At 39.8% G+C, this 27,780-nt stretch overlaps 2 protein-coding genes and 1 long non-coding RNA gene across 3 annotated transcripts in view; 1 reads left to right on the forward strand and 2 right to left on the reverse strand.

The window, feature by feature from the left end:
• kcnk4a (potassium channel, subfamily K, member 4a) lies at positions 1 to 12,839 on the reverse strand. Its single transcript, XM_008420460.3, has 8 exons — positions 12,366 to 12,839; positions 9,059 to 9,208; positions 7,421 to 7,689; positions 4,853 to 4,970; positions 4,585 to 4,745; positions 3,230 to 3,416; positions 1,945 to 2,081; positions 1 to 1,856 (listed from the first exon to the last, which is right to left on the reverse strand). Exons 3-8 carry the CDS (start codon positions 7,607 to 7,609, stop codon positions 795 to 797), a joined length of 1,854 nt encoding a protein of 617 aa, XP_008418682.2. The 5' UTR covers positions 7,610 to 7,689; positions 9,059 to 9,208; positions 12,366 to 12,839; the 3' UTR covers positions 1 to 794.
• LOC145553084 (uncharacterized) lies at positions 6,411 to 18,795 on the forward strand. The gene is made up of 4 exons (XR_014089273.1): positions 6,411 to 6,499; positions 6,742 to 6,796; positions 9,153 to 9,225; positions 18,149 to 18,795. It is a non-coding gene; the product is annotated as an uncharacterized LOC145553084 (long non-coding RNA).
• The window catches only part of LOC103471447 (uncharacterized), a 25,529-nt gene continuing 10,887 nt past the window's right edge, over positions 13,139 to 27,780 (reverse strand). The window contains exons 10-18 of the mRNA XM_008420456.3: positions 25,900 to 26,022; positions 24,896 to 25,031; positions 22,631 to 23,943; positions 21,128 to 21,916; positions 20,653 to 20,951; positions 20,465 to 20,558; positions 18,157 to 18,739; positions 17,663 to 17,786; positions 13,139 to 16,522 (exon numbers count right to left, since the gene is read on the reverse strand). Coding sequence (XP_008418678.2) covers positions 17,671 to 17,786; positions 18,157 to 18,739; positions 20,465 to 20,558; positions 20,653 to 20,951; positions 21,128 to 21,916; positions 22,631 to 23,943; positions 24,896 to 25,031; positions 25,900 to 26,022 — 3,453 coding nt within the window. The 3' untranslated portion in view covers positions 13,139 to 16,522; positions 17,663 to 17,670. The remainder of the gene's footprint in view (positions 16,523 to 17,662; positions 17,787 to 18,156; positions 18,740 to 20,464; positions 20,559 to 20,652; positions 20,952 to 21,127; positions 21,917 to 22,630; positions 23,944 to 24,895; positions 25,032 to 25,899; positions 26,023 to 27,780) is intronic.

A 27,780-nucleotide genomic window follows, 5' to 3' on the forward strand; every position in this document is an offset into this window, starting at 1 on the left:
TAAGAGTTGTGCCATCCTTCTCTTTATTCAAGCACCAAAGAAACATGTCCACTAACCACATATTTATACTAATATTTAAAGATTGTGTGTGTTAAAGATTGTATGAGAAACAAACTGTCCAAAAAGGTGCAAATAAACCATTTATTTATGTATGTATCAATTAAACCGGAGGCAGCCTTATTGGATTTTCACTTTTGTGTTGGATTTAGACTTCAGGGAATTTCCTTGTGTATTTTCCAACCATCTTGGAAAGTCCAACATCAGAGTGAATACAAAATTAAGTCTTAGCTTTCATCCAAACATGCAGTGGCAATGGATAGGAATATGATTGAATGAAAAACTTAACAAACTGGAAAAGTACAAGTAGTACTGTATCACTATTTCAGCAGGTTTTTAGAAACAGTTTTTTTAGTGAGCTGGTTCTTGGAAATCTTAGTGTTTACAGAGCTGAAACTTCAGAATCGCTGTATCAGATAATGTGTGATGTTAAAAGGAAAAAATGCAACTAATGAAATATGAACCTTGGTTTACATGGAGTCTATTTTTAACAAAGGCATAAATATGACAGACGGCATAAGATGTAAACATGAATCAACCCTTGAACTATCGGCGCCAGTAGGGAAACAAAAGAGTCCGTCCAGATGCTGCTTAGCAAAAATATAAAAAGTTGAAGTTTGGGAGCTGACTTCATTGATGACCTCCAAGAAATTCATGATACACGATGCAGCGTGGTGAGGTGTCAAGGTAGGTTTGTCACACAAACTTTGGCAGTATGCTGTATTTATGGGGGGCCATCAAAGGCCAGGAACAGAATCTGTCTGGGTCTCTGCTAGAGAAATGTCTGAAGGAGAGCATTCTGGAGGAGGTGTTGGGGGATTAGATGGTGGCTGCATGCTGGGCCTCCGCACCTGCAGGGGGCTCCACCTGTTTGTCAGTCGTTTCTTCAAGCTCTTCCGCTTGGGCTTGCGTGGATGTCTCCTTTTCTCTTTACTTACTGTGGGCTCAGTGAGGTCGCTGAGCGTGTCCGAAGACTCGTCGATGTAGGCCAAGTTCTCTCCAAAGAAATTCAGCAGCTGGCAGTCTGACGAGGAGGCAGCAGTGCCTTCAGGGGATGGAGGGGATGGAGGGGGCAGTTCAGGCGTGGGAGGAGGGGAGCAAGAGGGAAAACTTTGAGGTGGGGTTTGACTGCAGGCACTGTTAAGTTCAGATTCAGGTTTTTGTGAAATGCTTTGGTCTTTTTCATGTTCTATGGCTATTTGTAGGCCTCTCAAGTCCCCCTCCTCCATGCCGCTGATGGGATGAGAGCCTAGGAAACTGTGGAGTACTGAGAATGTCAAAGACACTGATGAGCCATCTGACTGGGAGTCATACACAGACTCATAGAGGGAGCTCTCCTGCATGGCTGTACCTGTGGAGTCAAGCTCTGAGGTGGATCGGGCTACAGGGAGGGAGAACGAGCGGGCCAGAACCTGGTGAAAGGGCCTTCCTTGTCCCTGAACACAAACAGCAGCAACTGGTCTGCCCCCCAGCGCTGATTTTGGGCCTGCTGGCTCTCCAGTTGCGCTGCCCCGTGGCCGAGGCTTGGCCATCCCAGCTCTCTCTAGAGAGGACTGATCTTCCAGCTGGCACATGGAGCTGGAGAGGCCGGCCCAGCGGTTCGGCAAGTGTCCGTTCTCAGAACCTCCTCGAACCCAGTGTCCCAGGGTGCCGTGGGCTCCCCGGCGGATGCGCCGTCGCTCACTGCGTTTCCAACGCCGGCGTTGAAGAAGGAAAGGGTCGTTGAATTCCAGAGGGTTTGGGATGCGGAAGTCCATGTTCTGGGTCCAGTCTGTGGCGTGGGCCCTTAACTCCTCCATCTGAAAGCAACAGAGGGAAACAATGGCAAGGGGGAAACGATGCTTCATGTCTCTCTTGATTAAGTTTCCTGACCTTAAAATCTCTCACCTCAGCACGCGTCCTCTTGGACAGAACCCTGAGCCAGTTGCCTATCATGGTGAGGATGGAGGCAAAGTAGGCCAGGCCAAACACTATCCACAACAACACAAGAGGCTTGAAGATCGTCCCGCCTTCATAACCTCCACCTGAAGAAAAATACTGAACTTAGGAAGGTCTTATCAGAAACATCAGAAACACACTTCACATGTATGTTCTAGCAAGCTGATGAAACTCCTGGTGACATTTCTTTTCCACAGTAAGGTTGAAACTGATGTTAGAGGCACAGAAACCTCCCATATTAATAGGCAGACTAGAGAGTTTATGACAACCTCTCCATACAGATGTCAAATTTAGTAGTGATTTGATGTAATAAGGTCATGGTTCAAAGCAGATTCTCACTCCTCCGGGATATGACAATCCCAAGTGCTTAAGCACTTACAAAGAGGCTTTGGTGGTGTGAGTAATAGTCATATTTTTGACTATTACATATTACAACCATGGCAGGCAGATCTGCAGCCTGTTCAATCCAAAGAACCATTTTCACCAGTCTAATGAAATAAAACTCATTCAATGTCAAATTATATGTGTACTTTTGGAAAATAGATAAATTACTATAGACATTTTGTTGTCATTTTTGAAGAACCTCTGCTTTTTCCATTTGTATGTCTTAAAATAAAGAAAAACATAAAACTTTGTAAAAAAAAAAAAAAGAAAAAAAGATATATATATTTAGTGTCTCCAATCTAAAGGCAAGAAAAAAATAGGTCAAAAATGGAAAAATGGAATGTGGAAATTTATTTCAATTATTCCTTGACAAAAGAGGAATTAACATAAAAAATTCTATACAAAAAACGCATTTTAAAAAATTAGTTGCAGGAGTCTCTGGTTGCAGACCCCTGCCTCCAGCGATGTATACTTTTTCTGTATAATTTTAATGTTTAATTTAGTCTGATAGTCACCCTTCCTCTGCGCCATAGAGAATTTCGAATCACCATAGCAACCTAACCTAGCAGGTCACTATGGTTACTTAGCAAGTTCTTTAACCTTTCACATGTAGCAACATGGATATAAAACCTGGAAACTTTCATTGATTAAATAACCTTTTTATCAATTTGTACGCTGCAGTGCCATTACTCACAATTTATCAAAAAAAAAAAATTTACTTTTCTATTTTGCAACCTGGTGCTTGTGATTTATTGAGTGAGTCTTGACTACGGTGGTCAGAAAGTAACACAAGCCCGCTGGTCCTAAAGTTTTAAAAAATGTTATAAAACACGGTGATGCATGTCAGCACCTGGTACGAAGTCTCCAAATCCAACAGTGGTAAGGGTGATGACCACGAAATACAGCGACTCCAGAAACGACCACCTCTCCACTTTCTGAAACACGACCGTCGGGACAGCGAGGAAGATCAAGCAGCCAATAAGGATGGAGAGAACTGCTGACATCACGCGCACAGTTGTGGGCCTGATTTTACGTTTCTGCAAGAGAGGCAGCAACAGCAGATTAAATACATAGTTTAGACTTAGAGGGCTCTAAGGAGAATTGTGCTGTTTTTACGCTGGGTGAATCAGCAGCGTTTGTCCAGTTACACTTCAACTAAAATGTTAAAATTAAGAAATACATCTTCTTCTATTAAATCTTTGCACCGTTTTTCTAGCAGATGGTATTCAGGAGGTGGAGTAAGTCACTCAGCCCTGCCACATGCCTCTTCTTTTCATGGGTGAGTTGTGTTTAAAACGAGTCAGTAAACCACCATGGACACCCATTTCTAACAATAACCCTTGAAGCATTGCATTCAAATGTGAGAATGCATAAAATAGCTCGCTGGAAAACTCACGCAACAGAAAACTGACATGGAACGATATAAAGTTTGAATTTAGATTCACATTTGTCTCATCTGCTGCTTAAAGATGGTACAAAATGATCTACAGCACAATACAGGTTTACAGGGCTTATAATACAAACTTAGAGTAGTTGCAAAGCACTCTCAAAACAGATTTTTGAGTTTGTGCATAATTCTTCTCACCGAGATGTGCTGCTCCAGATTAAACTGTTCCAAAGAATGGCAACCCTGTGACTGTGCAGTGCTTTTAATAGTTCTTAACTGCATTTTGTATGCAGCTGATGATCGATGTTGTTTTCTCCTCAAAAGTAAGGCTAAAACTGAAGGTAAAGGTGCAGAAACCTCCCAGGGTAAAAGAAAATACCTTAGATTATGAAAAAACTTCTTTGTACAGATGTGATGGTGTTACTGTTGTAGGATGAGTAGGAAAGACGCAAGGAAAACCCTATTTAGCGTTCTGAGAGCACAATAGGGTAAAAATTGCTTAAAGGTGGAATTAGGTTTTCCAGATTAGCTCTGAATAACTAATCCCAGTGTCCAGGTGGACAGTGTGATGGTGTTAATTTAATGAGAAAGGGGCCTGAATCGGCACTCCAATATAGTTTTCAAGTAAATCTTGAGTGTCAAAGAGAAAGTAACTTTTCACAGCTACCCTCTATGTGTTGTTGATACTCTGGTAGCAAAGGCTCAGCCTCAGAAACGTAGCTCTAGGTTTCCATTTTGGGTTAGAAAGTCATTAGACATCTTTCCTTTCCCAGGTTTAGACTGAGGTTGAGCTTGCATACAGGACAGACCATTCTCACCAAAAACAGCTTCTCAATCTTGGCCACAGCTCTCCGCAGCACCGTGCCCATGTGATCACCCACTCCAGCAAGCAGGATGCCAAACATGGGGATACCGACCAGGGCGTAACACACACAGAACAGCTGTCCAAGCCACGTTCGAGGAGACAGATTCCCAAAGCCTGGGAGACACACACAACAAAACATCCCACTGTGAACCGATATTGAAAATATTTGAGAGAGATCATTGGTTAAGACAGTCTGATAGATGTATTTTGTTGCTCTTTACCTATGGTGGTGATGATGGTACCACAGAAGAAGAAAGCGGAGCCCATGTCCCAGCGGCTGGTCAGGTTGGCAGATAGGCTGCTTATGTCCAGGCCTGCCTCGACTGCAGACACCAGTTCCTGCAAAGCAACATGTGAATGACCAGTTCTTGCAAATATATACTCATTGTAGCTTTATTTGTAATTTTCCTCATTCCACATGCAAATTTACTGAACACACTCAAATGAAAGCAATAAATTAAAATGTGAAATATTTAACAGCAGATGGGAAAATCTTTGTTGTTTAGCTTGTAAACGAATAAAAAATGTGAATTTAAAATGATTATAAATGTAATATGATCCTGCACAAAAATACCAATATTTTGGCTATTTTGTTTTACTACAGATAGACAATATGTATCTGGTATGATCAGCAGAAATGTGATCTATTTAATTTATGTTATTGTGACATGTTTCACCAGATAATTAACTATTTAATAAAAACCATGGCTTTAACTAAAAGAGGCAGAGGTGAAGATAATCTTACAAGAATAGTTAAACTGTATTCAAGGTTAATTATGTTCAAGGTAATTAGATAGAAATTGAAACTCAATGTAAAGGTGCACAAAATAAAATATTTCAGCTGTACTGAACAGGATTCATGTCACATAATAAAATGTGGAAGAATATTTTCGATGACGTCCTCTTGAAGATTTCTTGACGTCACAAAATCCTGGGATTTTTAGCTGTCTGCTTTTCTGTTTGCAGCGTCCTCGTCTCTCTTCCCGTTTTTCAGAAAAATGCCAGAGCAGATCACAGGGCGCCTCTCAGAGAAAAGATTGCAGGTGGTTGTTATAACTCAAAATAATAGAGTCGTATTTTTTGACAGGTGTCATAAACCAGCGGTGTTTTTCCCCTTGCAAGCGAGCCCAAATAGTTTCTGCACAATGAATGTTCATATCACCGTTGCCTTCCTACTCTGTGAAGCTTGAATTTCCATCATTCCCCATTGAAATCTTTTTGTTTAGTTATTATGAGATGCCATGTAATTAACATGGAGCGGCAGCAGAAAATGCCAGAGAATGGTTTTTAAGATTATTTCCAAATATTTTAATGTCTCTTATGCTTTGGTGAAAACAATGCAAGACACTGTCCAATATCTTCATAAAAACCAAGACCTTGAAGATCCTAATTATTGCACCAATCGATCATTGTGGTATCAGTGATCAGGAGGGCTTGTTTTTCAGAACAACCAAGAGCTCCTGTGTAGAGCTAAATATTTATTGAAATATGTCAATAAAATGAGTTAAGGACAACAGTAACCTTTAAGTAGTGACATACTACATAAGTGAGATTCATTTGGGGAAAGTTATGCTGTCCTACTGTTTTGAAAGAATGTGATGAAAGACTTTTAGGCTGCAGGCAAACACTGTCTGCTTTAATTTTGATAACATTCAAAGAGACAAACATGTGAGAATGCTTCATAACATGCGGGCACAGTCATGTGATGAGGTGGTCATTATTTTATTATGTTATATAAAGGACACAAGTCGTTTCTCGGGACATTTATTGATGTGTTACGTTCGTTACCGCCGCTTTTGACGGTTGGTGGTTACCATAGCAACCAGTAACTGACAGCTCCTTTTTTCTGCTGCCGATCTGTAACGGTGGTATGTATTAGGATCAGCTCTGTATTTTCTTTACAAAAAATACAGATATATTTTAGACAAATCTAATCATATACATTGTTTCATTAGTAATTTTGCTATGTTTCGTATAAGTTTTTAACTATCATGTTGTGCATTTTAGCTAGATTTAATTTTACAGTTGCTAACTGCTGCTAAATGCTCATTGGGAGCTATTGCTCTGTAGTTTGTTTAGGGTTATTTATTGTATTTTATTTAATGTATAGGAGCAGAAGCTGCTGGACTGATGTTAACCACCAACTTGATTTTCTCTTTTCTTGGGTATGTTTTAATTTTTGATTCAAAGTAATGTTTCAATTGTGTGATAGTCTTTGAGTGTTACAAGTGTGATTTTATTTCCTGTACTGAAAGCATATTGTTATATATATTGTTTATGCTAAAGATGAGATTGATTATTTGGATAAATGATGTAAATTTATGTTAAATACCACTATACAGTCGCAATCTGCCCCTTTTTCTGTTGCTGTCTGTAACTATGGAGCAGAAGCTGCTGGACTGATGTCAACCACCAATTTAATTTTCAAAAAAACAAAAAAGAACCCGAGAGTGTCTGCTGTAAAAACAACCTACTGGAGCTAAGTCAAACATGGGTTATACATTTAAAGGTGGTTTTACAAAATTTTTACCCAAAGAACCCGGGTCCAAAGGAGCACCAAATTAGTCAATGTCTTATTATTTTCCTTCCAAAAATATGTGAAAAAATCCCAATAAAATAAATTTTAGCATGTGGTTGTAACATGAAAAAATATGGAAAAACATCAAAGGTTATTCATATTTAATAACCTTTTAAATATATATATATATATATATATAATGCACCATAAATTAGTGCAATAAAGAACAGAAAACTCAGCAGAAATATTTTCTTCATGTGTCTGACGATACCTTCACAAGCTCTTGGAAGTTAACCTCAGTGACGCAGGAGTTGTTACTGAGGAAGTCCTGCTTGGCCTTGAGCAGATTCACATGTGCCTTGCTCTCCTTTGGCGTCTCCAGGGTGACAAAAACGAGCGCTCCCATGCCCAGGTACAGCATGACCCCCGTCAGCAAGGTGGTGAGGGTGGTGCATCGCATTTTTCTCCTACTCGTCACCCCTACCCCTCCAGGGTCTGGGGGCTGGTCCGGGGTCTCAGTCAGGATGCACCAGGATGCAGCTGGCCACAAACAGGAAGTTCCTTTAGACAAGCGCTGTACGCATGAGTGCAGATATATACAAACAAGGTGGACAAGTGTTCTGGGAAGAAACAAAGACCCTTCTTACATCTGTGGGTCAAACTATAATCAGACAAGGTCACATGGGTAAATTTGTGTTAGTAGTTACTGCATTAAATAGCTCCCATTTCCCCCCCTAAGTTTATTTGTAATTTATAATTGTATTTAAAAATAAATTACATTTTTGAAGCTCTTTTTTAAGCTCTTTTCCATTTTGTATGAAAGGAAGATTATGACTTTTCCTTCTACTTCTTAACACAGCCTGAAGTTTTATGAGATTAAAAACAGAAAGACATTGACAATGGAGAACAATTTCTTCCTGTTTTAGGAAAACAAGCAATGCTTTGAAGAAGATAATAGGTTTCTATAAAAGTTGTTACTACATAAATAGACATAAAAAGGCTCCAGTGCTTATTGCCGAAAACCTGTGAGGTTGTAGCACATTTTGGGCTGTTTTCAGCTTGTATCCTCATAGGCTCAATTTAGGAGAGAGATAATGTACCGTGGTGTAAATCAAATATCTTAATGTAAATCAAATATCTTAATGATCCCCTTATTGCTTCTGTACAAGTACAACACTGTGCTAAAGGTTTAAACAGATACTAATGTATCTACATTTTTCTCCAAGGAGTCAGATTTACTTGGTAATCTTTGTGAAATAATCTCCATCGGTGACTTCTTAAATTTTCCTTAGTTTTCTGTCCTGTCTTTTACCCGACCATGAAGGCATGTTGGAGAGAGTCCTTAAAATTTTAAAAGTGGAAGAACAAAAGTGACAAAAACCCTATCCTCCACGTTATATTCACTCAGGTTAACTTTAAAATAGAAATTTCTTTGACTATCTGAAACAATAAAGTGCCAAAAAGGAAATAAATTAGAAAGAGAAAAATTCTATTTTCCAATGTTCAAGCATTTCGTGTTCTCAGAAGTGGGTGGAGTACTGACAAATTGTACTCAAGTAAGAGTAGCACTACTTTAACATATTTTACTCAATTACTCAAGTAAGAGTAAATAAGTATTTGATAAAAAGGCAAAACTTGAATAAAAACTGTAGGTGTGTCTGGTGCTATTTTGGTTAAAACAAGCTTGTTTTTCATTTAGTGAAGTTACTCACAGTGGGTAGTGTCCAGAAATTTCACTCAAGAGTACTGATACTTCATCATAAAATTACTCAAGTAAAAAAATACAGCACAGTAAGTATTTTTTTCCCAAAAAGCTACTCAAGTAAAAGTGACTGAGTAAATGTAGCTAGTTAAAACCAAACTTTGCCTCTACGTAATAAGAAAACAAAACAGGAAAGTGAGTCTGTACCTTACTGAACTGATGGCAGGCTCATCCCATGTTAAACCTCCAGAGATCATTTGGAGAAAAATGATCTTTTCCTCTTTCCTGGTTGTATCTTCAGCGCTCAGAAGAGGAGAAGTGCGGCTCCATCTCTGCTCCATTCAAGCCATTTAAACACTTGTGGACACACAAAGGTACGCTTCAATACACAAACACTTTCCAGCTTCTCTCAAAGCTCTTCCATTGAACACTGCTGGAGGGAATTTATCACGAAAACCGGTGCAAAAGTGACAAAATGCAGGCCACCCTGCCAGCGGCCTCTAAGATGATTGGACTCTGCCAAGCTTCCAGAGAAACATCACACAGCATTAATCAAAAACCAGGTTTATCTCTTATCTTCACTTGGCTCCTCGTGCTTTTCTTTGAGCCGTGTTTACCTCAGACACAGGCGCTCAGACAAACAGGGCTGGGATTTAGGAGCTGCTCGGCCCGGGTCGAGCAGACCCGGTCGCCACCACGTGGACTCTGACAGTGTTCTGAGATTTCCCAGAGCCAAGCCAACTGTTAGCATTCTGCTCTAATGGACTGCTGCCTTTGTTTTGCGTGGGGAGTCCTGCTAACCAGCCCTGACAGATGTTTTTGGTTATATCACTGTCTAAACCTTCGCTGGCACATTTTGATATTGTGCTGAGCTATTAGGTTGGAGAAAGGAGCCCGACAAACAGAGATCTAATCTTGAGGTAAACATCAGCGCAGGTGGGATAATAAATCAGGAGCTTAGCTGTTTGGAAAGAAGCATGAAGGCAGGACCAGTTATAAACGAGGTATTCTTAGGTTTACATTTACGACGGGACAAATCTTACCAAACTGTGGTGTACTGCAGGAAGATAAGCTCTGTTTGTGCCACTGCACATCTAAAGTCCCTCTGAGTCACTACACTGAAACTCAAAATATTCAAATAAGACAAAACTAACTTACAAATAACTTTTCAGCAATATGTCGGAGCTTGGTTTAAGTAAATAATTCCTTTGTATTGATTGAAAAGTACTACTTCCACTGGCAGATTATTTCACTTATAAAAATACATTTCCCCCATGTTATAAATGAAATAATCTGCCTAGTACTTTTTCATCGATACTAAGGAATTATTGGCTTAAAACAAGCTCCTATATATTGCTGAAAAGTGACTTGCAAGTTGGTTTTGTCTTATTTCAAATGCACAAAGATATTTGCACAAGAAACTAGACTGAAAATACTTGGTAAGATTTTGTGTTTTTGCGGTGTATTCACAGTGCATTGATACTTGTACAACAATTCCACATTTTGAACTGTGCCTCCACAAACCTTGATTATTTTATTTGCTAGAGCAACAAGATAATGTGCAAACATGCAAAGGGAAAGTAAACTATGACCATCAATTTTCAGGTATTGCGACAGATTTATGTCTGGCCTTGGACTATGCCATTTTTGTACATGAAAACACTGTAATCTAAACCCTCCCAGTGTTTCTCTGGCTGTAAATTCAGGATTGTTTATCCTGCTGGAAGCGGAACCTCCATTGTATTCTTTCAGCCTCCAACAGGTTTTCTTCCAGGATAACTCTGGTTTTAGCTCCGTCCACCTTCCCATCATCTCTGACCAGATTCCCTCCTACAGCTGAACAAAAACATCCCCACAGCATGATGCTGCAGTGCTGGTTTCCCTCCAGACATGGACCAAAACATTTAGTTTTATCTTAATCTGACCAGAATATACATAACTTTGGGCAAGATCATTGTTTCAACAATTGCTAAAAAGAAAGATTTGAAGGTTGCATGACCTGTACTTGTGAATAGATTCTCCCACCCGAGTTGTGGATCTCTACAGCTACCCCAGAGTTATCAATCTGGCTGCTTTCATGACTCATTAATGCTACATTTTGAGAAGATATACTGAACAGGGTATATACAGAGTAAAGGGGGCTGACGCATATAAACACCTCAAGTTTAAGATTTGTATTTGTAAAATAAAATTTCCTTCCACTTCACAGGGATGTGATGTTTTGTTTTTGTCTATCACATGAAATCCCAACAAGGTACACTGACGTTTGTGGGACAATATGTGGACATGTTAGTGGGTATGAATACTTTTGCAAGGCATAAGGATGATTATTAGCCATGTACAATGTAAGGGGGAAAAGTAAAAACCACAAATAAACTTTATTTTCAAAGGTTTTCAAGAATCTAAGAACACTTTAATAAACCCGATTTTTCTAAGAAAAGATCAAATTTGTCTTAGAAGATTTTCTGTTTACTATAGTCATTTAAAATGACTTTAAGCCATTAAAATAAATATTTAGACAAAGCACTATAAATCCCCAAGTAACCATATTAGGGAGTTTCGTGCAGTTTAATAATATCTCGTGAGATTTAGGGCCTCAGGGGGACTTAAGACCTCTGCAGGAAAAACATTTTGAATAATACAAAACGGAAGCAGATGGCATTTACAGTATTACATAAATGCAAAAAACAAAAAAACATGAATAAACTGCTAAAGCCAAAAACAAAGAAGAAACCCAAACTAAAATTTGCAGCCTTGAAAGGATTTTAGTGGCACGGCTGCTGTAGAAACTTCAGACAAACCATCAAAGACCGAGATGACCGACTGTGGGAGAAAATGTAGTCTCTTATGCAAGAATTTACCACAAAGGTCAAAAATAAAGGGCCTTCAGTCATAATCTGGCCTGAAAGTATTCAACAGAGAGCCAACCCTGACATCAGGAGGAGATCACAGGTTGCAGTTCTGGTTTCATGCTCTGGGAACTAAATAACGACAGAATGTTTTTGGGGTGCAGTAAAAGCAGAGACGATACTCCGACTGAAAAATAAACATGTGGATAAATCTGTAAAAAAACAAGCCTGGGTCCGTCGGCTGTGTTAACGCTGCAAAAACACAAAATCTTACCAAGTGTTTTTGTCTAGTTTCTAGTATGTTTTGTGTTAAAACAAGACAAAACATACAAGTAACTTTTCAGCAAGATGTAGGAAATTGTTCTATGCCAATAATTCTTGACCTATTAATAAAAAGTACTGGTCCCACCGGCAGATTTGTTCATTTAAACACGGGGAAAATGTCTAATTTTCCATGTTTTTTTTAACTTGTTTTGAGAAGGGCATTTTTTGCAGTGAGGTTACTTTTCTTAGAGAGCCCATGCCAGATCAGCACACTAATAAACTGTTTTAATACTTTCTTACAAAATTTGTAGAAAAGGCCTCAGAGCAACAAACATGATAGAAACAAACGTTTATCCTTATCAAGACAGAGAAAAACAAAAACTCTAAAAGACGATTCTTACCTTGAGGTTTGGCAAACGTTAGTATCCAACTTCACTTTATGCACAAATTCTTCTTCTCCCACCATTCAGGAGTGAGAGATGAGCTCAGCATGTATGTTGTGCGGATGCATGAGTGCATGTGTGTGTTTTCTCCTTGGAAGGTGTTTCCCCTGTTCTCGTGACCCCGCATCACTCGAGCAGAGGGGAGCGGATCATATGAGGGTAGGAGGAGATGAAGGAAAAGATGAGGCGGAGTGCACGAGAAGGCTATTACAGCGCTCTGTGTGTGTGTGTGTGTGAATGTTTGATGGAGTGGCGTCACAGCAAAAGGAAGAGCAGAGGGCCTGGAGTTTCCTGAGCTGGACATCAGGGTGTGTGTGTGTGTGCGTGCGTGTGTGTGTGGCTCGGCTCTCTCTAAATCCATCGCTTGTCTGGGTTCTGTCGCTTCGGGAAGTAAGCGACAGAGTAAGTAAGTAAACCAGAATTACAGGCCACAGTTTTTGAAGCACTTGAGGAAAATGTGCATCGTGAAACAAAGCAGGTTGAAAAAGCCGTGAAGCTCTTCAGCAACTTCTAATAATGTGTTTGTGACCAAGAGGCAAAGGCAGAGGGACGTTGATAATTGCGGAAACACTTATGTGATTTAACCAAGATATTCCACCTAAAAACACTTTGAGGCTCTCTTCATTTGATCACAACACCAGTTAAATCTTAACTGGAAAAAGCAAACAAACATCCCTTCATGTATGATGAACAAAACAAAGAGTGGAAGGCACTTAAAAGAAAAACAACAATTAAAACAGGAGCAAAAGTTTTATTGAAATTGAAAAAACACAGACACATCCACATTGAAGGAAGGTAACAGACTCAGTTTTCCTGCTCACAGTCAGACCAAGGACGAAAGCTGAACAGCTCAGGTGGAGTCAGCAGGTAATGCCAGGAGAGAACGGCAGCGTTTAAATTAAAAAACAAAAGGCAGAAAACGTAAAACAAAAAAAAAAAACAGTTCTAAAACGTAGCCTCACTAATTCCACCTCAAAACACAACTAAAGCACTCGTATGCACATTCAATAAATTCAAGTTCATTAAAAAATATTCTAGACTACAAGATCTTAATAACAACTGTCTAAAGTATGTTCAAGTTGATGAGAAGTGGCCTAATAAAAGAAAATCTAACAGTTTTCATCTGCGGTCGTGAAACTAAAAAGAGAGCGGAAAGGATGATGTTCCCGCAGCAGCAGGACGGAAGAGCCTGCAGCTCCCAGAGCATCATCACTTGAGTTTATCTATGAAGGCCATTTAATTCTGACTGAAATATAAAGAATTGCTTGCTTTATCTTCAGACAAGTTGATCCTTTTTAATAATAATGAAAAAAAAAGAAACAGTAATATTTTTGTTTTCCTTTATCAGAGCATTTTACAAGATGACAGTAAGGCATGAGACTCAACATGCCTTACTGTCATGTTGAGTAAGGCATGTTACTCCTTACTCAACATGTCTGGTTTTGGGGAAACCAAACCAGAAATGCTCATAAATTTGCAGATTCTGATTATTTGTGATTCAAAATGTCACTGGATTTGTAAAGAAAACGTAACAAGCTACTCACACATCATAATTGTGTTAAAAGCGACTGGAACCAGATGATCTTGGCTCAAGATAAACCAGAGCTCAAGTCGATTAAAACCTGACTCGTAAGGTTTAATAACCTCAAAAAGATCCATCTAGTTAGAAGAAAAAATAAGAATTCTGTTCATTTGTTTCATAACAAAAATATTAAAGAAGTCCAGTTCTGACTGTTTCTCTCCACTGTCGCCACATGCTTACTGGAGACGAGAGATTGGTGGCCTTAATTTTTCCAGCAATCGGCATTATGTGATCAGCTGAGTCTGATTGTCGGGACTAAATCAGCATGTTTGATCTGAACTTGATTAATAACTGGAATAAATCTGATTTAACGCCAACTCGATTCGATATATTTGGACATGAATTATGTCAGTTTTAGCGCCGAGATTATCTCTGTAATAAACCGGCACAGTGTATAAATGAGTTCAACTGAACAGATTGATTAGCATCATGGCTGCCGATTTCCAGCCCCTTACATTCAACGCCAACACCGAGGTGAAAACAATGAAACATTTGTCCAGATAGAAAACAGCTTCACTTTTTTTTCCTGCACGAAAAGCTACTGAGGAGGTGTCAACGTTGCTTTTATCCGAACGTCTCTAAGTCTGCATGTAGGTGTCAGACTGAAGTAACTTATATTGGGACCTCACTTATTTCATTGTATTTTTTGTTTCAAAAACACATTTTTTATTAAAGTATCTTGGAAACTTAGTAATGTCCAATTACAGATAATTCACAGTAAATGCTTGTATGATGGTGGTTCTTTTGTATGTCCTTCAAAGACTATGACTTGTAACAAGGTAACCCTGCATTATGGTATTCTTCTCGATTTCCTGTTACAACCTCAAACATCTGAGGAATTTACTGGGATTTTATGACTTAGATGCAAGTAGAACATAATCGTTAAGTGGAAGGAAAACAATCCATCCCTTGTCTATACCCACTTATTCCTGCAGGGCCTCCAGCAGTCATTGGTCGCCTGTCCATCACGTGGGAGGAAGCCGGAGAAAATGCAAAAACCCATTCAAGTGGAGAACATGTAAGCGCAAAACAAAAACATGCAAGTCTGGAATTTGAACAATTTTGCTGCAAGGCAACAGTACAACAATACATCTGACATGGTTTTCTTATTTCTTTCTTTTTTTTTTTTTTTACAATTGTGTTTGCATTCATATTTAATCTCTTTATTCTGAAACCTTAAAATAAAATAAAGCTACTTCAGTAATTTATTTTGGGGTCAACTGAATAAAACCAAAAAAGACAGAGTCTATTCTCAGCTATAAAAACATAATGTGGGTCATTATTTTCCTAATTGGAAAAAAAACCCTCTCAGTCTGCATCAATCACCTGCGCTGGTGGAGATATCTGTATCATAACGTGGCTGCACAAAATCAGATCAGGGGCCACAAATGACCCCTGGTTTAAAGTTCCCCATGAGCAATACAACAGATAGAGAAAATCATGTGGAAGAACGAACTTTGATCAGATAACTTTTTTCAAAGATGTTTGTACTTGTAACGAAAAAAAACTGGGAAAAGTTCAGAGGGAAATGATTGCTGCATCTAAGTGGATCAATCAACTTATTACGTCTAATGACATCACTGAGGTTTCCCTCATTAAAATGTGATGTCTAAGTTCACTCTGTAAAACTATGTTCCCATTTCTAGGTAACAGAGAAACGGGCACAGATACTCTGAGTTTTTATGCTGTAGAAAACCAAACAGATCTTTCTAGTTTCACATTCCACAACCAGGAAGACCAGATGTTTTCTCATACCTCTCCAGACTCTGCAGGATCCCACAAAATTAAACTTCAGTTGTTGTTTTTATAAAGTGGCTTTAAAGCCAGCTAGTGTTAGAGTGTTTGTTAGTGTAAGACGGGGAAGCATAGCAGGACAGAGAGGAGCTCAGTGTGCATCTCCATACATGGAGCGGAAACCAGCGCAGGTTACACTGACTCATAGACGTGTGCTCACCCAACACACACACGCATACTTATATACAAACAGTGACATCAAGATGAGGACACACATGTTCATTTTCACAGCTAATGTTTTTCACACACACACACACACACACTTCTGTAAACGCTCATCTCTCCCACTCACTAATAAAACACATTCAAGTGTCCATAAATAAAAAAGCTCACAAAGTTAAAACGGGAAAATTTAAAACGTCTTCTCGCTACTGGATCAACCCTCTTGGAAAACAAGTCAAAACTCATCTGGACAGGTTCAGAAAAACGTCGACGAGGCACTGTTTAGTTCAAGGTGAGCCGAGGCCCCCCGACGAAGGAGTGAGAAGAAAACAAAACAATCCCTTTTGGAAGAGAGGTTCAAGAACAGAAACAGGCGCCACTAAATCCCAAACCTACAGTCTGATTACACAGGTGGGTGTGGATTAGTGGGTCTGCACAGCGACTTCAGGGTGAACTTGGAACAATTAAAGCCGTTCAGAACCGAGGCGGAGGAGTGCAGCTTGTCTGGCCCAGTTACCTGCAGGCTAATGAACAGAGGAGAGAATCCTCCCAACCTGACCAGATCCTCCTGCTAGATCTGCATAAAACAGAACATATTATCAGTTCATCCAAAACCAACAGGAAACATACACAGTGCATTTAAAGACGTATTTGATCAATATGCACAGTTATTTTTATATTCATTGCAGCTGCATAACTTTCATCCTGCATAGATTAGTAAAACTCAACCTTTAAATTGAGGACATTTAGTGAGTTTGTGGGAATAACTGCTTCAAGGAAACCGTCAGCGCCACATTTATTGCTGCTAACACTTTGTACAGCGATCTTTAGCCAACAGGACAGCACTTTTTGTTCTGCCAGAACATTTCGCAAGGATGGGGAACGAAGATAATCCTTGAATATTCTCCTTTACACACTCTCTCTAGATTCTCCCTTATGCCACCTCCAACTCGCTCCACATGTTTTCTAAAGGATTTGGGTCGAGAGCAGATATTAGTTTCCCTCCAGAGAGGCCATTTTTGCCCTCACCCTTCAAAATGTACAATTTATCATAAACCCCAAAACCTACATGGCCCTCCAAAAACCAAAAGTAATAGTTGGTTAATTAAAAATTGAAACAATACATTAAATAATTAATTGTTACTCAATCTGCATTTACTAAATACATATACATTAATGATTAAATAAACAAAGACTAGAATACGACATTTCCTTGCTTTTTTGTTACATTTTAATGTTATATTTTTTAGGATTTAAAACAAACAAAAAACATATGTTTGTTAAATTAGCTCATAAAAGATTAGCTAAAAACAAGTTAAAAATTCTCCTAAAATACAATATCATTTTTACCCCATAATAAATGTATTTATGTTAAAAGGTTAAATGTATCTTTTTATCAAATAAAAAGATGCAACTTTTAAAAGATGTTATACATGAGAGTGCCAACAAATGTGGAGAGACTTGCATTTGGTTATGAGCAAAACCCACTGACACTATTTTAGTCGTTAAAAGTTTACAGCTGAGATTTCCAGCATCTCTCAGACTGAGCTATCCCTGCTTCATGTCATCTGAAGCATTTAATTTACCAGTGAAAGTCCAAAAACCTCATCAGAATGCCCCAGCACTCTCAGGTTCACTTCATTAACAGGATTACTGCCCGTCTTTCGTCTTGGTGTTAAAATAAAACAGAAAATGTCAGACATTTCCTCTCCCATACCTGATGCTTTAGTCTGTCTCCTCGTCTTCTCGTGGTTCTTTCTTAGACAAAGGTTGAACTGTTCCTAACAAACCTCTTCTCACAATGTATGGGCACGACGTTCCGGTGGGGATGTCAGCAAAACCTGAAGGATGTGAGGGGACAGACCAAGAACTTTTATTTTCTTCTACAGATGTTGGCCACATGGGGGCAGTAAAGAGCACAAATAGTGAACCAATAGTGAACATAATTCAATAAACAAATAAGGCCTTCAGAAAATATCTGTAAAGGGGGAAATTTAAAGAAAATGGAAAAATAGATATCAAATATTAAATGAACAAATTCATCTAAAGTCATTTGCTTCATTGATTTATAAAATAGTCACGTATTTAAGCTAATTATATGTTAAAAGCATGTATGATTATTACAGTATGACTGATTGATGCTATAGTGTTATATGGCAGGACATTATGAATTTATTTAAAAAGTGATTTTTTTCTTTTAAAGAACGCTACCTTTCATGACGACCTCTGGCAGGCCGTACGGTTCGTACTCTGTGTCATCGAAGGCGGCCGACAGCTGCGTCCTGCTGCGGCGGATCCTTTCAGCGAGACGAGCCGGATCGGCCGGGATGGGAAAAGAACCTGAGAGCAACATTTTGTCCCCTGCTTCTGTCTTCTCCGCTGAAGAAACAGGAGAAACGGGAGGAGATTCGACTGACTCTTCCTCATCACTGAAGTCCTGCTCGGTCTGAGTGGCTGCAGACGCCGTGGAAACTCCACGAGGAAGCAAACGGCCCTCGGTTTGACTGCCGACACTCACAGCCTCTACCTTCATGTTACTGTCGCAGGGGTAAATCTGTGTTTCAAAGTCGCCGGCTCCTCTGAAGGAGTCCAGTTTGGTCTGGTGAGTTTCTGTGTGGAAATGTTGCACTTTGCTTAGACTCGATCCTGAGAGGCTGAGATCTTTGGCTCCATGGTGTTGAGCAATCTTCTGCGACGACATTTGGATGAGTTTAGCATCTTTCTTCACTTTGTTTTGTTCTGGATAACTTTCTGACCAATGCAAGTTTATCTCCTGGTTTTCTTTTTCAGATTCCTGATTAAAAAACAACAACAAAAAAGCAGTAATTAAAAACAAACCAGGCAACAGTTTATTGACATGAACTAATATCTGCATTTCTTTTGTAAATGAAAGTGACGAATATTGACGTCTTAATGTACACGTGCTTAAATGTTTCCTGGAGAAAGATAAAAACAACAACTTATTACTGACAAGTGCTCTCCTACTGGAAACTATTTGTATTTTTAATAAGTTACTGAGAACTAAATTAGGTTCCACTTATATTAATCTGTAAATGTTTAATGTGTTAGTTTAACAATTTGAAAAACACTTTATTTTTCTAGAATTTGAGCAAAATTGCACAGCTGCTTCAAATTAACAAGGAAAACAAAGTGTTCTCATTCCTCCTAAATGGACTATATTTATTTAACTACATAATGGTTCACTAAACAGAAAACCCGTCTGCGGTGCATACTTATGAATCTAGTATGAAAGTATGCATACGCCATTAACCTTTTCACATTTTGTCAAAATTCAACAAGCAGAAGGTAATTGTGAAGTGAGAGAAAACTAATTCAATGTTTTTCAACTTATCTTAAATGTATTCAGCTGTCTTTACTTTGATATGCCCAAATAAAATCTAGTACAACCAAAAATCCAGCCATTATTCTGTCATAAAAAATAATCAAAATTGAATATTTTAGCTCATGTGCAAATCACAAATTATGGCAAAACGACTGTGAAACCTGGCAGTGGCAGCATCACAGTATACGGCTGGTTTTCTTCATCATGGATAGGAAATGTCTTTGGAGTCGATAGGGGGACAGAAGGAGTTAAAAATAGCAACGGTCCTGGGAGAAAACCTGCCAGAAGCTGAAAAAAGTATTCATAATTTAGAAGAGACCCCAAACATACAGCCAGAAATATAGCGGAAAGATTTAGATCAAATGACCTAGTCAAAGTCCAAACTGCGGCAATTCTAATAAAAGTGATGTTTCACAGATGAGCTCTGTCTAATCTGACTGAATTTAAACTACTTTGTAAAGCAGAATTGGTAGAACATTGCAAAAACACAAAACTTTACCAAGTATTGTGGTTTAGTTCCTAGTGCAAAGATCTCAGTTCACTTGAAACAAGACAAAACTAACTTACAAAAAACTTTTCAGCAAGATACAGCAGCTGGTTTAAGTCAGTTTCTTAATATTGATAAAACTAGCTACTATTAGTAAGTCAAGTAGTATTGCTACTACAGGCAGATTATTTCACTTATAATGACACATTTTACTCATAAGTCAAATAATCTTCAAGCAAAATTCATACTTTCTAATCATTATTAAGGAATTATTGACAAAGCAATCTACTAGAGCTTTCTGAAAAGCCACTTGTAAGTTAGTTTTGTCTTATTTCAAGTGTACTAACATATTTACACTAGAAAGTAGAGAAAAATACTTTGTGTTTTTGCAGTGAAATGTCCACCTGTAGATACGCAACGCAGGTGGAAACACGTAACAAAACAATTCCAGCTGCGACTGGGAGGTGGCGCTACAACGCTTTGACTTCAGAGGCTGAATACAAATGAAAGCCGCACTTTTCAGATTGTTATTTGGAAGAAATGAGAACTGTGTATCCTTTTGGGCCTGTCGCTGTGTGCTGCTCTGTCATACATTGAGGTTTGTGGTCACAACTTTGCAAAATGTGAAAAGGTTCAAGAGTTCTGAAAAACTTTCCACGCCGCTGTGAGCGAGAGGCTGAAACAATCACCGGGTCGAACTCTGCACCGCTCCGGGTCTGTCCCTGAAGAGACTTCTTAGGCGAACGGAGGCTCTTTGGTTCAGGAAGGCTGCTGTTCTGAAGTCTTATGGTTAATAAAAAACATAAAAACTTTTAATTTTATAAAAAATCACTACGTCAAAAGATGGCTGAAAGTGAGCCGGGTGAGTTTGGTTTACCTGGAGAACAGCAGGCGACCCTGCAGCTTTCTAGAGGAGCAGCAGAGCGATACTTCATCCTCCCTGATGACCGTGACGGCGTCCGGGTTCTTCTGGACCTGGTTGTGGCCGGTCCGAGTGAGTTCAGGCCGGCTGGCAGCAGGAATCTGTCGCAGCGTTTCGCTCTCATCGTCTGCGTCGGTGAGTAAGTGTTGGACTGCAGTGGCGGACTGGGACGCTAGTCTCCACAAGACGAGCTCCTGGGCCTGGACCTCGGTCTCCTCTGTGAGAGTCTTGACTCGTCTCTGCAGCGCCTCCACCTGGACAACATGGGTACGTTTCAGAAGGTTATTCAGAACAATTCTAACATCTTTTTCACTTTGACTTTTCATTTCACGTTCAGGGAAAGTAAAATGGCTTTCAAAAGATTTGTCCGTTTCTCTCATTTTCACTTGGCACAAGACTCAGTAAAAAGTGTTGAGTTTGTGCTCAGTACCTGTTCCTGCAGGTGGTTTATCTGAATCTCAGTCATGTCCTCTGCATTTCTTTCACCGCTCATGCTGCTTGTGTTTTCTCCTTCCAAATCTTGACCTTCATCATCACTGCTCTTTGGATTTATTAGCAGCTGCTGGTCTGTCGCTGCCTCATCCTTGAGCAGAACTTCCCCTGCCAAGCAGGCCATGTTTTCTGCGTTGTCCTGATTCTCGCTGTCAGTCTGTGAAGTTTGGTCTCTGGTGTCGATGCTGGTCAAATCCCTGACTCTCTGCTGCAGCAGCTGCTTTTCCTGCCTGAGAACAAGAAGTTCTGCTAACGTGTCGACTCTCTCTCCATGTTGACTGAGCCGACTCTCTTCCACCTCACCTACAGAGTCACATGGACCGACTGCAGACCTCTCTCCAGAAGTTACTGCTGCACTTTCACCTTCACCACCAACAGGTGGAGGCAATTCAACTTCACACTCCTCAACGTTGGGCTGAATTGTTTCTTTTTGAATATTTAAGTCTGATGAGAGAAGAGGAGCAACAGCCTCTTCTTCTTGTTTAAGTTCTGATTTCTCTGTAAGCTCTTCATCTCTGTTTCTCTCTTCGGTCTCTCTGTCAGCTGTCAGTGTTGCCACATTGCTTTCTTCCAGCTTTAGTTGGTTCAACTCTTGCTTGCATTGCTTCAATTCGTCTCCCTGGCTCAAGAGGGCGCCCTCTTTCTCCTGCAGCTCAGCAAGAAGGCCCAGGATGTGCTGACTCTGCTTCTCGAAGGCCGTGGTCAGCTCTTTGGTCTGACGCGTTACCTGAGCAGACAGAAAAACAGAAAAGAAAAGAGCAAACAGCACAAAATCTGTCAGCTGCAAACATCTGTTCATTTGGCCCACACGACATTTAAACTAAACTTTTAGGTAGTTTCAGAAGTTAAGTGGAGTAAATGTGAATAATTTAATCAAAGAGAGTTTAACTAATGTGCATCAAATGTATCTATTTTTTTTTTACATCTCAATATTAGACAAAAAGCAGGACAAAAATAAAAGATGATAAGGAATCTCCATCGACTACAGAGTTTTAAAGCAATGCAGTCTGACCAGGTTTAATTTTATGTCATAGTTTTCCAGATAAAATTCCTAGCAGTTACTATATAAATGGCCACCTTGTTTGCTGGAGAGACAAACAAAAAACAAAATGGATGGCTGGATGAGTCCAGATTTTTTCTCATACTTTTTCTTAAATTTACATGGGGAAATAAATCCTTCAAAATCCTTCGAGGCCAAGTTTTCTACTTTTCCAGATTGTGTAGGAAGCCAGATTCATATAAGAATGTCTCAATTAGAAATGACTATGATGCCACTTCTTTTTGAACCCAACAATGTAAATAAGGCTGTGAATAAAATCATAATCTGAAACAGCTCTGGACCTGAATGAAAGTCTTTTTTTTTTTTAACAAAAACCTTAAAAATATTATTTGGAACATATAATCATCTTTCTGTATTTTATTCAAGATCCTTAAGATTCACCTGGATCTGCAGGGCCTCAAATTTATCTCTGTACTTTTTGGCCCGCTCTGACTCCTTTGCACACTTTTTCTGCAGCACCTCCACCACCTTAGCGAGGTCAGAGGTCGGGCGCTGATCCTGCTGGAGGTCTGATGAAGAAAGCTTGATCTGATCCGAGGTCTCTTTGGTTGTTTGACCGCCGAGACGGAGAATGTCTTCAGCTTCTGTGGACAGGAGAGCGTTGCGTTGGTTGGTGGACTCGCAGAAGAAGTGGTGCTCCTCCGGGGAGGAGAGGAGGCTGTTGTCAGAGCAACCGGTGTTGGAGGTGAGTTCGTCGTCAGGAAGGCTGGGCAGGGGGCTGCTGGAGGTGGAAAGCTTCTCGTCTTCTACCGAGTCTTCTTCTCTTCGGTGCTTCAGCTCCTCGACGTCGGCCATGATCTCTGCGAGCTTCAAGCTCAGCTCTGTGTTCACGTCAGAATCTGTGTTCATCCTTCGGTTTCTCTCCTCTTCCTCTGTCTTTCGTTCGTCTCGTTCCAAAGCCAGCTGAGCTTTCACCATTGCCAGCTGATTTTTCAGCTGCATGTTCAGCTCGATCAGCTCGCTCTCTCTGTCGTTTTGAGTGGTGCTTGTCTCCTCTTCCTGTTTCTTCTCGTTTTCTGCCTCCTCCTCTCTGCTTCTCTTCGTCTCTGCCTCCAAAGCAGCAAGGCTCCTCTTCAGCCTTTCCGTCTCAGCCTTCTCATTCTCCAGCTTTACTTTCAGGTCCTTCTCTCTCTCCTCCCTCTCCGCCGCCTGGGTGGACTGCTTGCGGCTAAGCTGTTTGAGGCGGGTCCTCGCTTCAGTCTCAGCCCGCCGCTGGGCCTCCAGGTCCTCCAGACGTCTCTGGAGTTCTTCACGGACATCGCGGAGCTCCAAGCGGAGGCTGTCATTCTCCCTCTTGAGGTCCTGAGACGGAGCGGGTTCATCGGATTTAGGAAGTTGTGCATGTTTGATCTTCAGGCCTCCTGCCACAGCTGGGTGTTCAGCAGCTGTTGCTCTATCGATGTCTGCAGCGTTTCTTCGGCTCTCTCCGTCTTTATCGGCTTCTTCTCTTTGTCCCACTTTCTGTTGTCGCTCAGAGTTTGTGATGCTGATCTGCTCGGCGTCGATTCCCTCCCCTGGCTCTCTGGCAGAAGGAAACACTGCCGTGACCTCTGACCTGCTTACATCCCTGTTCTGCTCTGACTGGGAAGCTGAGATCCTCCTGCTGTGGGCTGCGGCTTGAGACGGAGAGGAAAAGCTCTGTCCAACGAGTCCAAACGGCGCAGGCTGAGTCGATGCTGCAGGAGCTTTTTGTTCTGAGGTAATAAAAGACATTTAACAAGGTTATTCTTCATATTTTACTCTTTAACTAACCAGTAGTTTAGTAGTTTATGCTGGGAATGCAGCTTTGGTGCAGAATTCACAGGTGGTGAAATGAGAACATGAATTATTTCAGCTTTTATCTGTGTGATCTGATTGGTATCATAATCTTCCCTGTTATTCTACAAGAATTGACATAAATGTATTCAACTAAAATATTTTTTAGTCTTTGGGAGGTATTCAATGAACCCAGAGCCTTCCAGAAGTATAAATGTTTTCTCCATCTCTCACTTTACAAGCTTGATTTGATAAATTTCTGGGACTTTATGAGATGGGTTCCCAAGCCGCAAGTGACTCTTTGAATCTTCCACAATAGCTCTTTATAACTCTGGCTAAGATGATGAAAAAACTAACAACTAACAATGACTGGATCAACATAATACACAGCATACATCATGGAAAAAGTCATCTTTTTCTCTCAGGATGCAAAAGGAAACATTTGACAAAATCTGGACTAAATGGACTCAGTACATAAACATTTTTATGGTTATTGCTTTGTTTTTTTCATAATTTTCCACAAATGACATTTTATAGAGGTTTCTATTATATTTTAAAACCTAAGAATAGAAATAATAATTTTAGCTGCACTGAAGTTTGCACCTAATGTTATGTATGGGTGTGAAATTAAGCGGGGTGAACACATAACAGGCCTTTGCTTATTTTCTTTGTGAAAAATCCTAAAACATGTATTATTTTCTTGCACAGCTCAAGTTTCCATCATTCTGTGCTGCTTTACCATGTAAAACCAAACAGAAAATACTGACGTCTGCAGCTGGGGACACTTTTCCACATCACTGTGTAAATCATTCAAGAACTCCTGAACACACAGTCGGTCACTATGTGATGAATCCATGAGAGGGATTCATTCATAGCTCTCACTCTCCTCACCCTGCAGTTCTCTGAGGAGGCTCAGGGTGTCAGCCTGCTCCTCCTGCAGCCTCCTCCCCTCCTCCTCCAGAGCTCGCTCTCTCTTCCTGCTTTGCTCCAGGGTTACCGCCACACCCTCCGCCTCACGTACGGCTTCCTAAAGCGCGGTTTGGAAACAAGAAAACACAAAGGAGGAGGAGGAGGAGGAGGAGGAGGAGGAGGAGGAGGAGGAGGAGGAGGAGGAGGAGGAGGAGGAGGAGGAGGAGGAGGAGGAGGAGGAGGAGGAGGAGGAGGAGGAGGAGGAGGAGGAGGAGGGAGGAGGAGGAGGAGGAGGAGGAGGAGGAGGAGGATTAAATCCAGTAAAACAAACTGATCTGTCAAATCTACTGAGAGGGTTTAATTTGTTTTAATATTCAAATAGGAGTAAAGAAATTATTTCTTAAATCAATGCATTTGACTCTCAGAAACATTATGTCTCTAAAAAAGACAACAATAACTACATAGTTGAATGTGTTTGAAGGCATTTTTCAGATAAGAGAGAAACACAGAACTATAAACCATCACAGTTTCACAAGAATAGAAAAACCTGATCAAGCAAGTTACAAAACGTAACATGAGCAGAAATGTGTCCCGGTGCTGCACTGTGTCTGTGCAGTTTTTAACCAACAAACTTTTATTGAATGGAGCAATTTAACAGCCAAGTTAAGCCGTTTTACGGCTGAAAAAAATCCCAAAACAAAACTTTTATTTATGTTTTTTACTTGTATATAAGATAGTAAATAGTTTTTATGATTCTAATAAACCTTTTCAAATTCTAAAATATTTATCCACATGGAGACAGAAGAAGACAGAGCTTATAATTTATTCATGTTTCATCTTCAGTCCAGTCATCCGGCTGACATGCGGCACGCTGTTTAAAAATGTATGTCTTCCTCGCTAAACTCAACACCTAGCTAATGAATAACTGAGCCGTGCAGAAGCAGAAAAACAAGACTTTGGACCACATCTGTGTGTGCCTGTGTTACCGTCAGCTTGGCTTGTGTCTGAGTCTCTTTCTTCTGGCTCTCCTTCAGCTGCTCCTCCGTCCACTTCAGCTTCTCCTTCAGAGAGTCCAGCTCTTTGTCCAACGTCTGCTTCTGCAGAGTCAGCTGGTGGCGAAAACAAACGAGGCGTTAGCTGGTAGAAATATGGACAGCAGTTTAAAGACTTGGTGATTTATTTATGAAAGAAAATAAAGATTGAAATTAACTTTTTAAAAAAAACAAAAGACTCTTGTGTTAGGTGCATTCATCAAGATGAGAGAAGGAAACAGAAAGCAGTGATAATAAACATAAGTCAGCGTTGCAGTTTGAAGAAACTAAGACTTACTGCAAAAGTATTCATTCCTTTTGAGTAGATAGAAATGTATTTTATTAGAAAATTATGTGACAGACAAAAACAATAAACTGCAGAGGGAATGCATACCCACTGCAGAGAAGCAGCCAAAGCTACATTAGGATGGCTTAGATTAAAGCATATTCATCTGGTAGAATAGCCTAGTCAAAGTTCAAACTAAGAATCTCTGAAAATTAATGTGCAAAGATGCTCTCCATTCAATCCAACTGAATTTGAGTGATTTTGCTAATAATAATAATAATAAGTAAAAATGTCTGCAGATGTGCAAATCTATCAACGTAACACCTGTTTCTACAAAGTGCTGACTCAGGGCAACAAATACACACCACACTTTTCAGTTTTATATTTGCGACAAATGTTGAAGCAAATAAATCCTTTTCCTTGACCTTCATAATTATACTCCAACATATGTTGGTCACTGAAGCTCTGCAGGAGACTTCAGCAGCTCTAATGTAAAGTTTTATGCAGCTTCCTGCTTTTTTACACATAGAAACAATTTTATAATTCTAGGTGTGGATCATAGTGCTGTGGAAAAGCCTTGAGCCAGAGCATCTTAAAGTTTGAACAGAGCTTTGACCAACAGTACTTCCAGCTTATTTTCATCATTCAGGCTTAAAAAGGCTCTTAAGGTCAACGGATAAATATGTTTAGAGTCAAGTCATAACAGGCAACTTTAAAAATCTAAATTAAAAATGAATTTGAGCTTTAGGTATTAGATTACTTGCAGCCTGTCGAAAAGACCCAAAATTCAATTACATTTTGTAAATGTAATTGAATTTACAAAATCTAAATAACAGTTTGACAACAACAAGAAGCTGCTGTAAAGAGTTATGAGCTTAAAAAAAACAGAACGATGATGCAGCTCTTAGAACGACGGATTCTTTCCTACTTCTTAAAAACGTCCCTTTGAGACAATCTTCCTCCGCTTTAAATAGATTCATGATTTATGACTTCCTTTTTCGTCCTTCACTTATTCAGTTTTGTCAACTTTTTAAAATGGAGACGCTTTAGATCATCCAAAGATATTTATCGAGGTATTAAAAAACATTCAACTGCAAATAAATACATAGCAAATGGACAAAACAACTTGGCAAGTTATATAAAGAAATAATAAGATAATTTGACTCCAGGAAAGAATATAAATAAATAAATGGCAACTAATCCACTGTCCACAAACACACTTCCTCCAATAATCTTAATATTGTTAGTTTTGCACTAAATTATGTTTGTTATTCTTGTTTCATGCTTTGTTGTTGTCACGCTGAACATTTCAACATGTGTAGTAAAGAGCTAATTAAATAAGAAACAGCAGTACAGCGTGACAGAGACTGAGTGTTACTGCTGAAAAAAATAATTTCACGGCTTTAAAGCTGTTATTCAGTGTTGGTCTAATGGGGAGTGAAACTACATTTCCTAATTTCTACTGACTGCAGCAGCAGGGACTTTTTCCTACAACAACTGGACTCTAAACAAATCATTAAGATGAATCAGATTTCAGAGGAATCACGGAC

This window comes from Poecilia reticulata, chromosome 10 (assembly GCF_904066995.2).
Source record: "Poecilia reticulata chromosome 10, P_reticulata-male-v2, whole genome shotgun sequence".
Classification (NCBI taxonomy): Eukaryota; Metazoa; Chordata; class Actinopteri; order Cyprinodontiformes; family Poeciliidae; genus Poecilia; species Poecilia reticulata.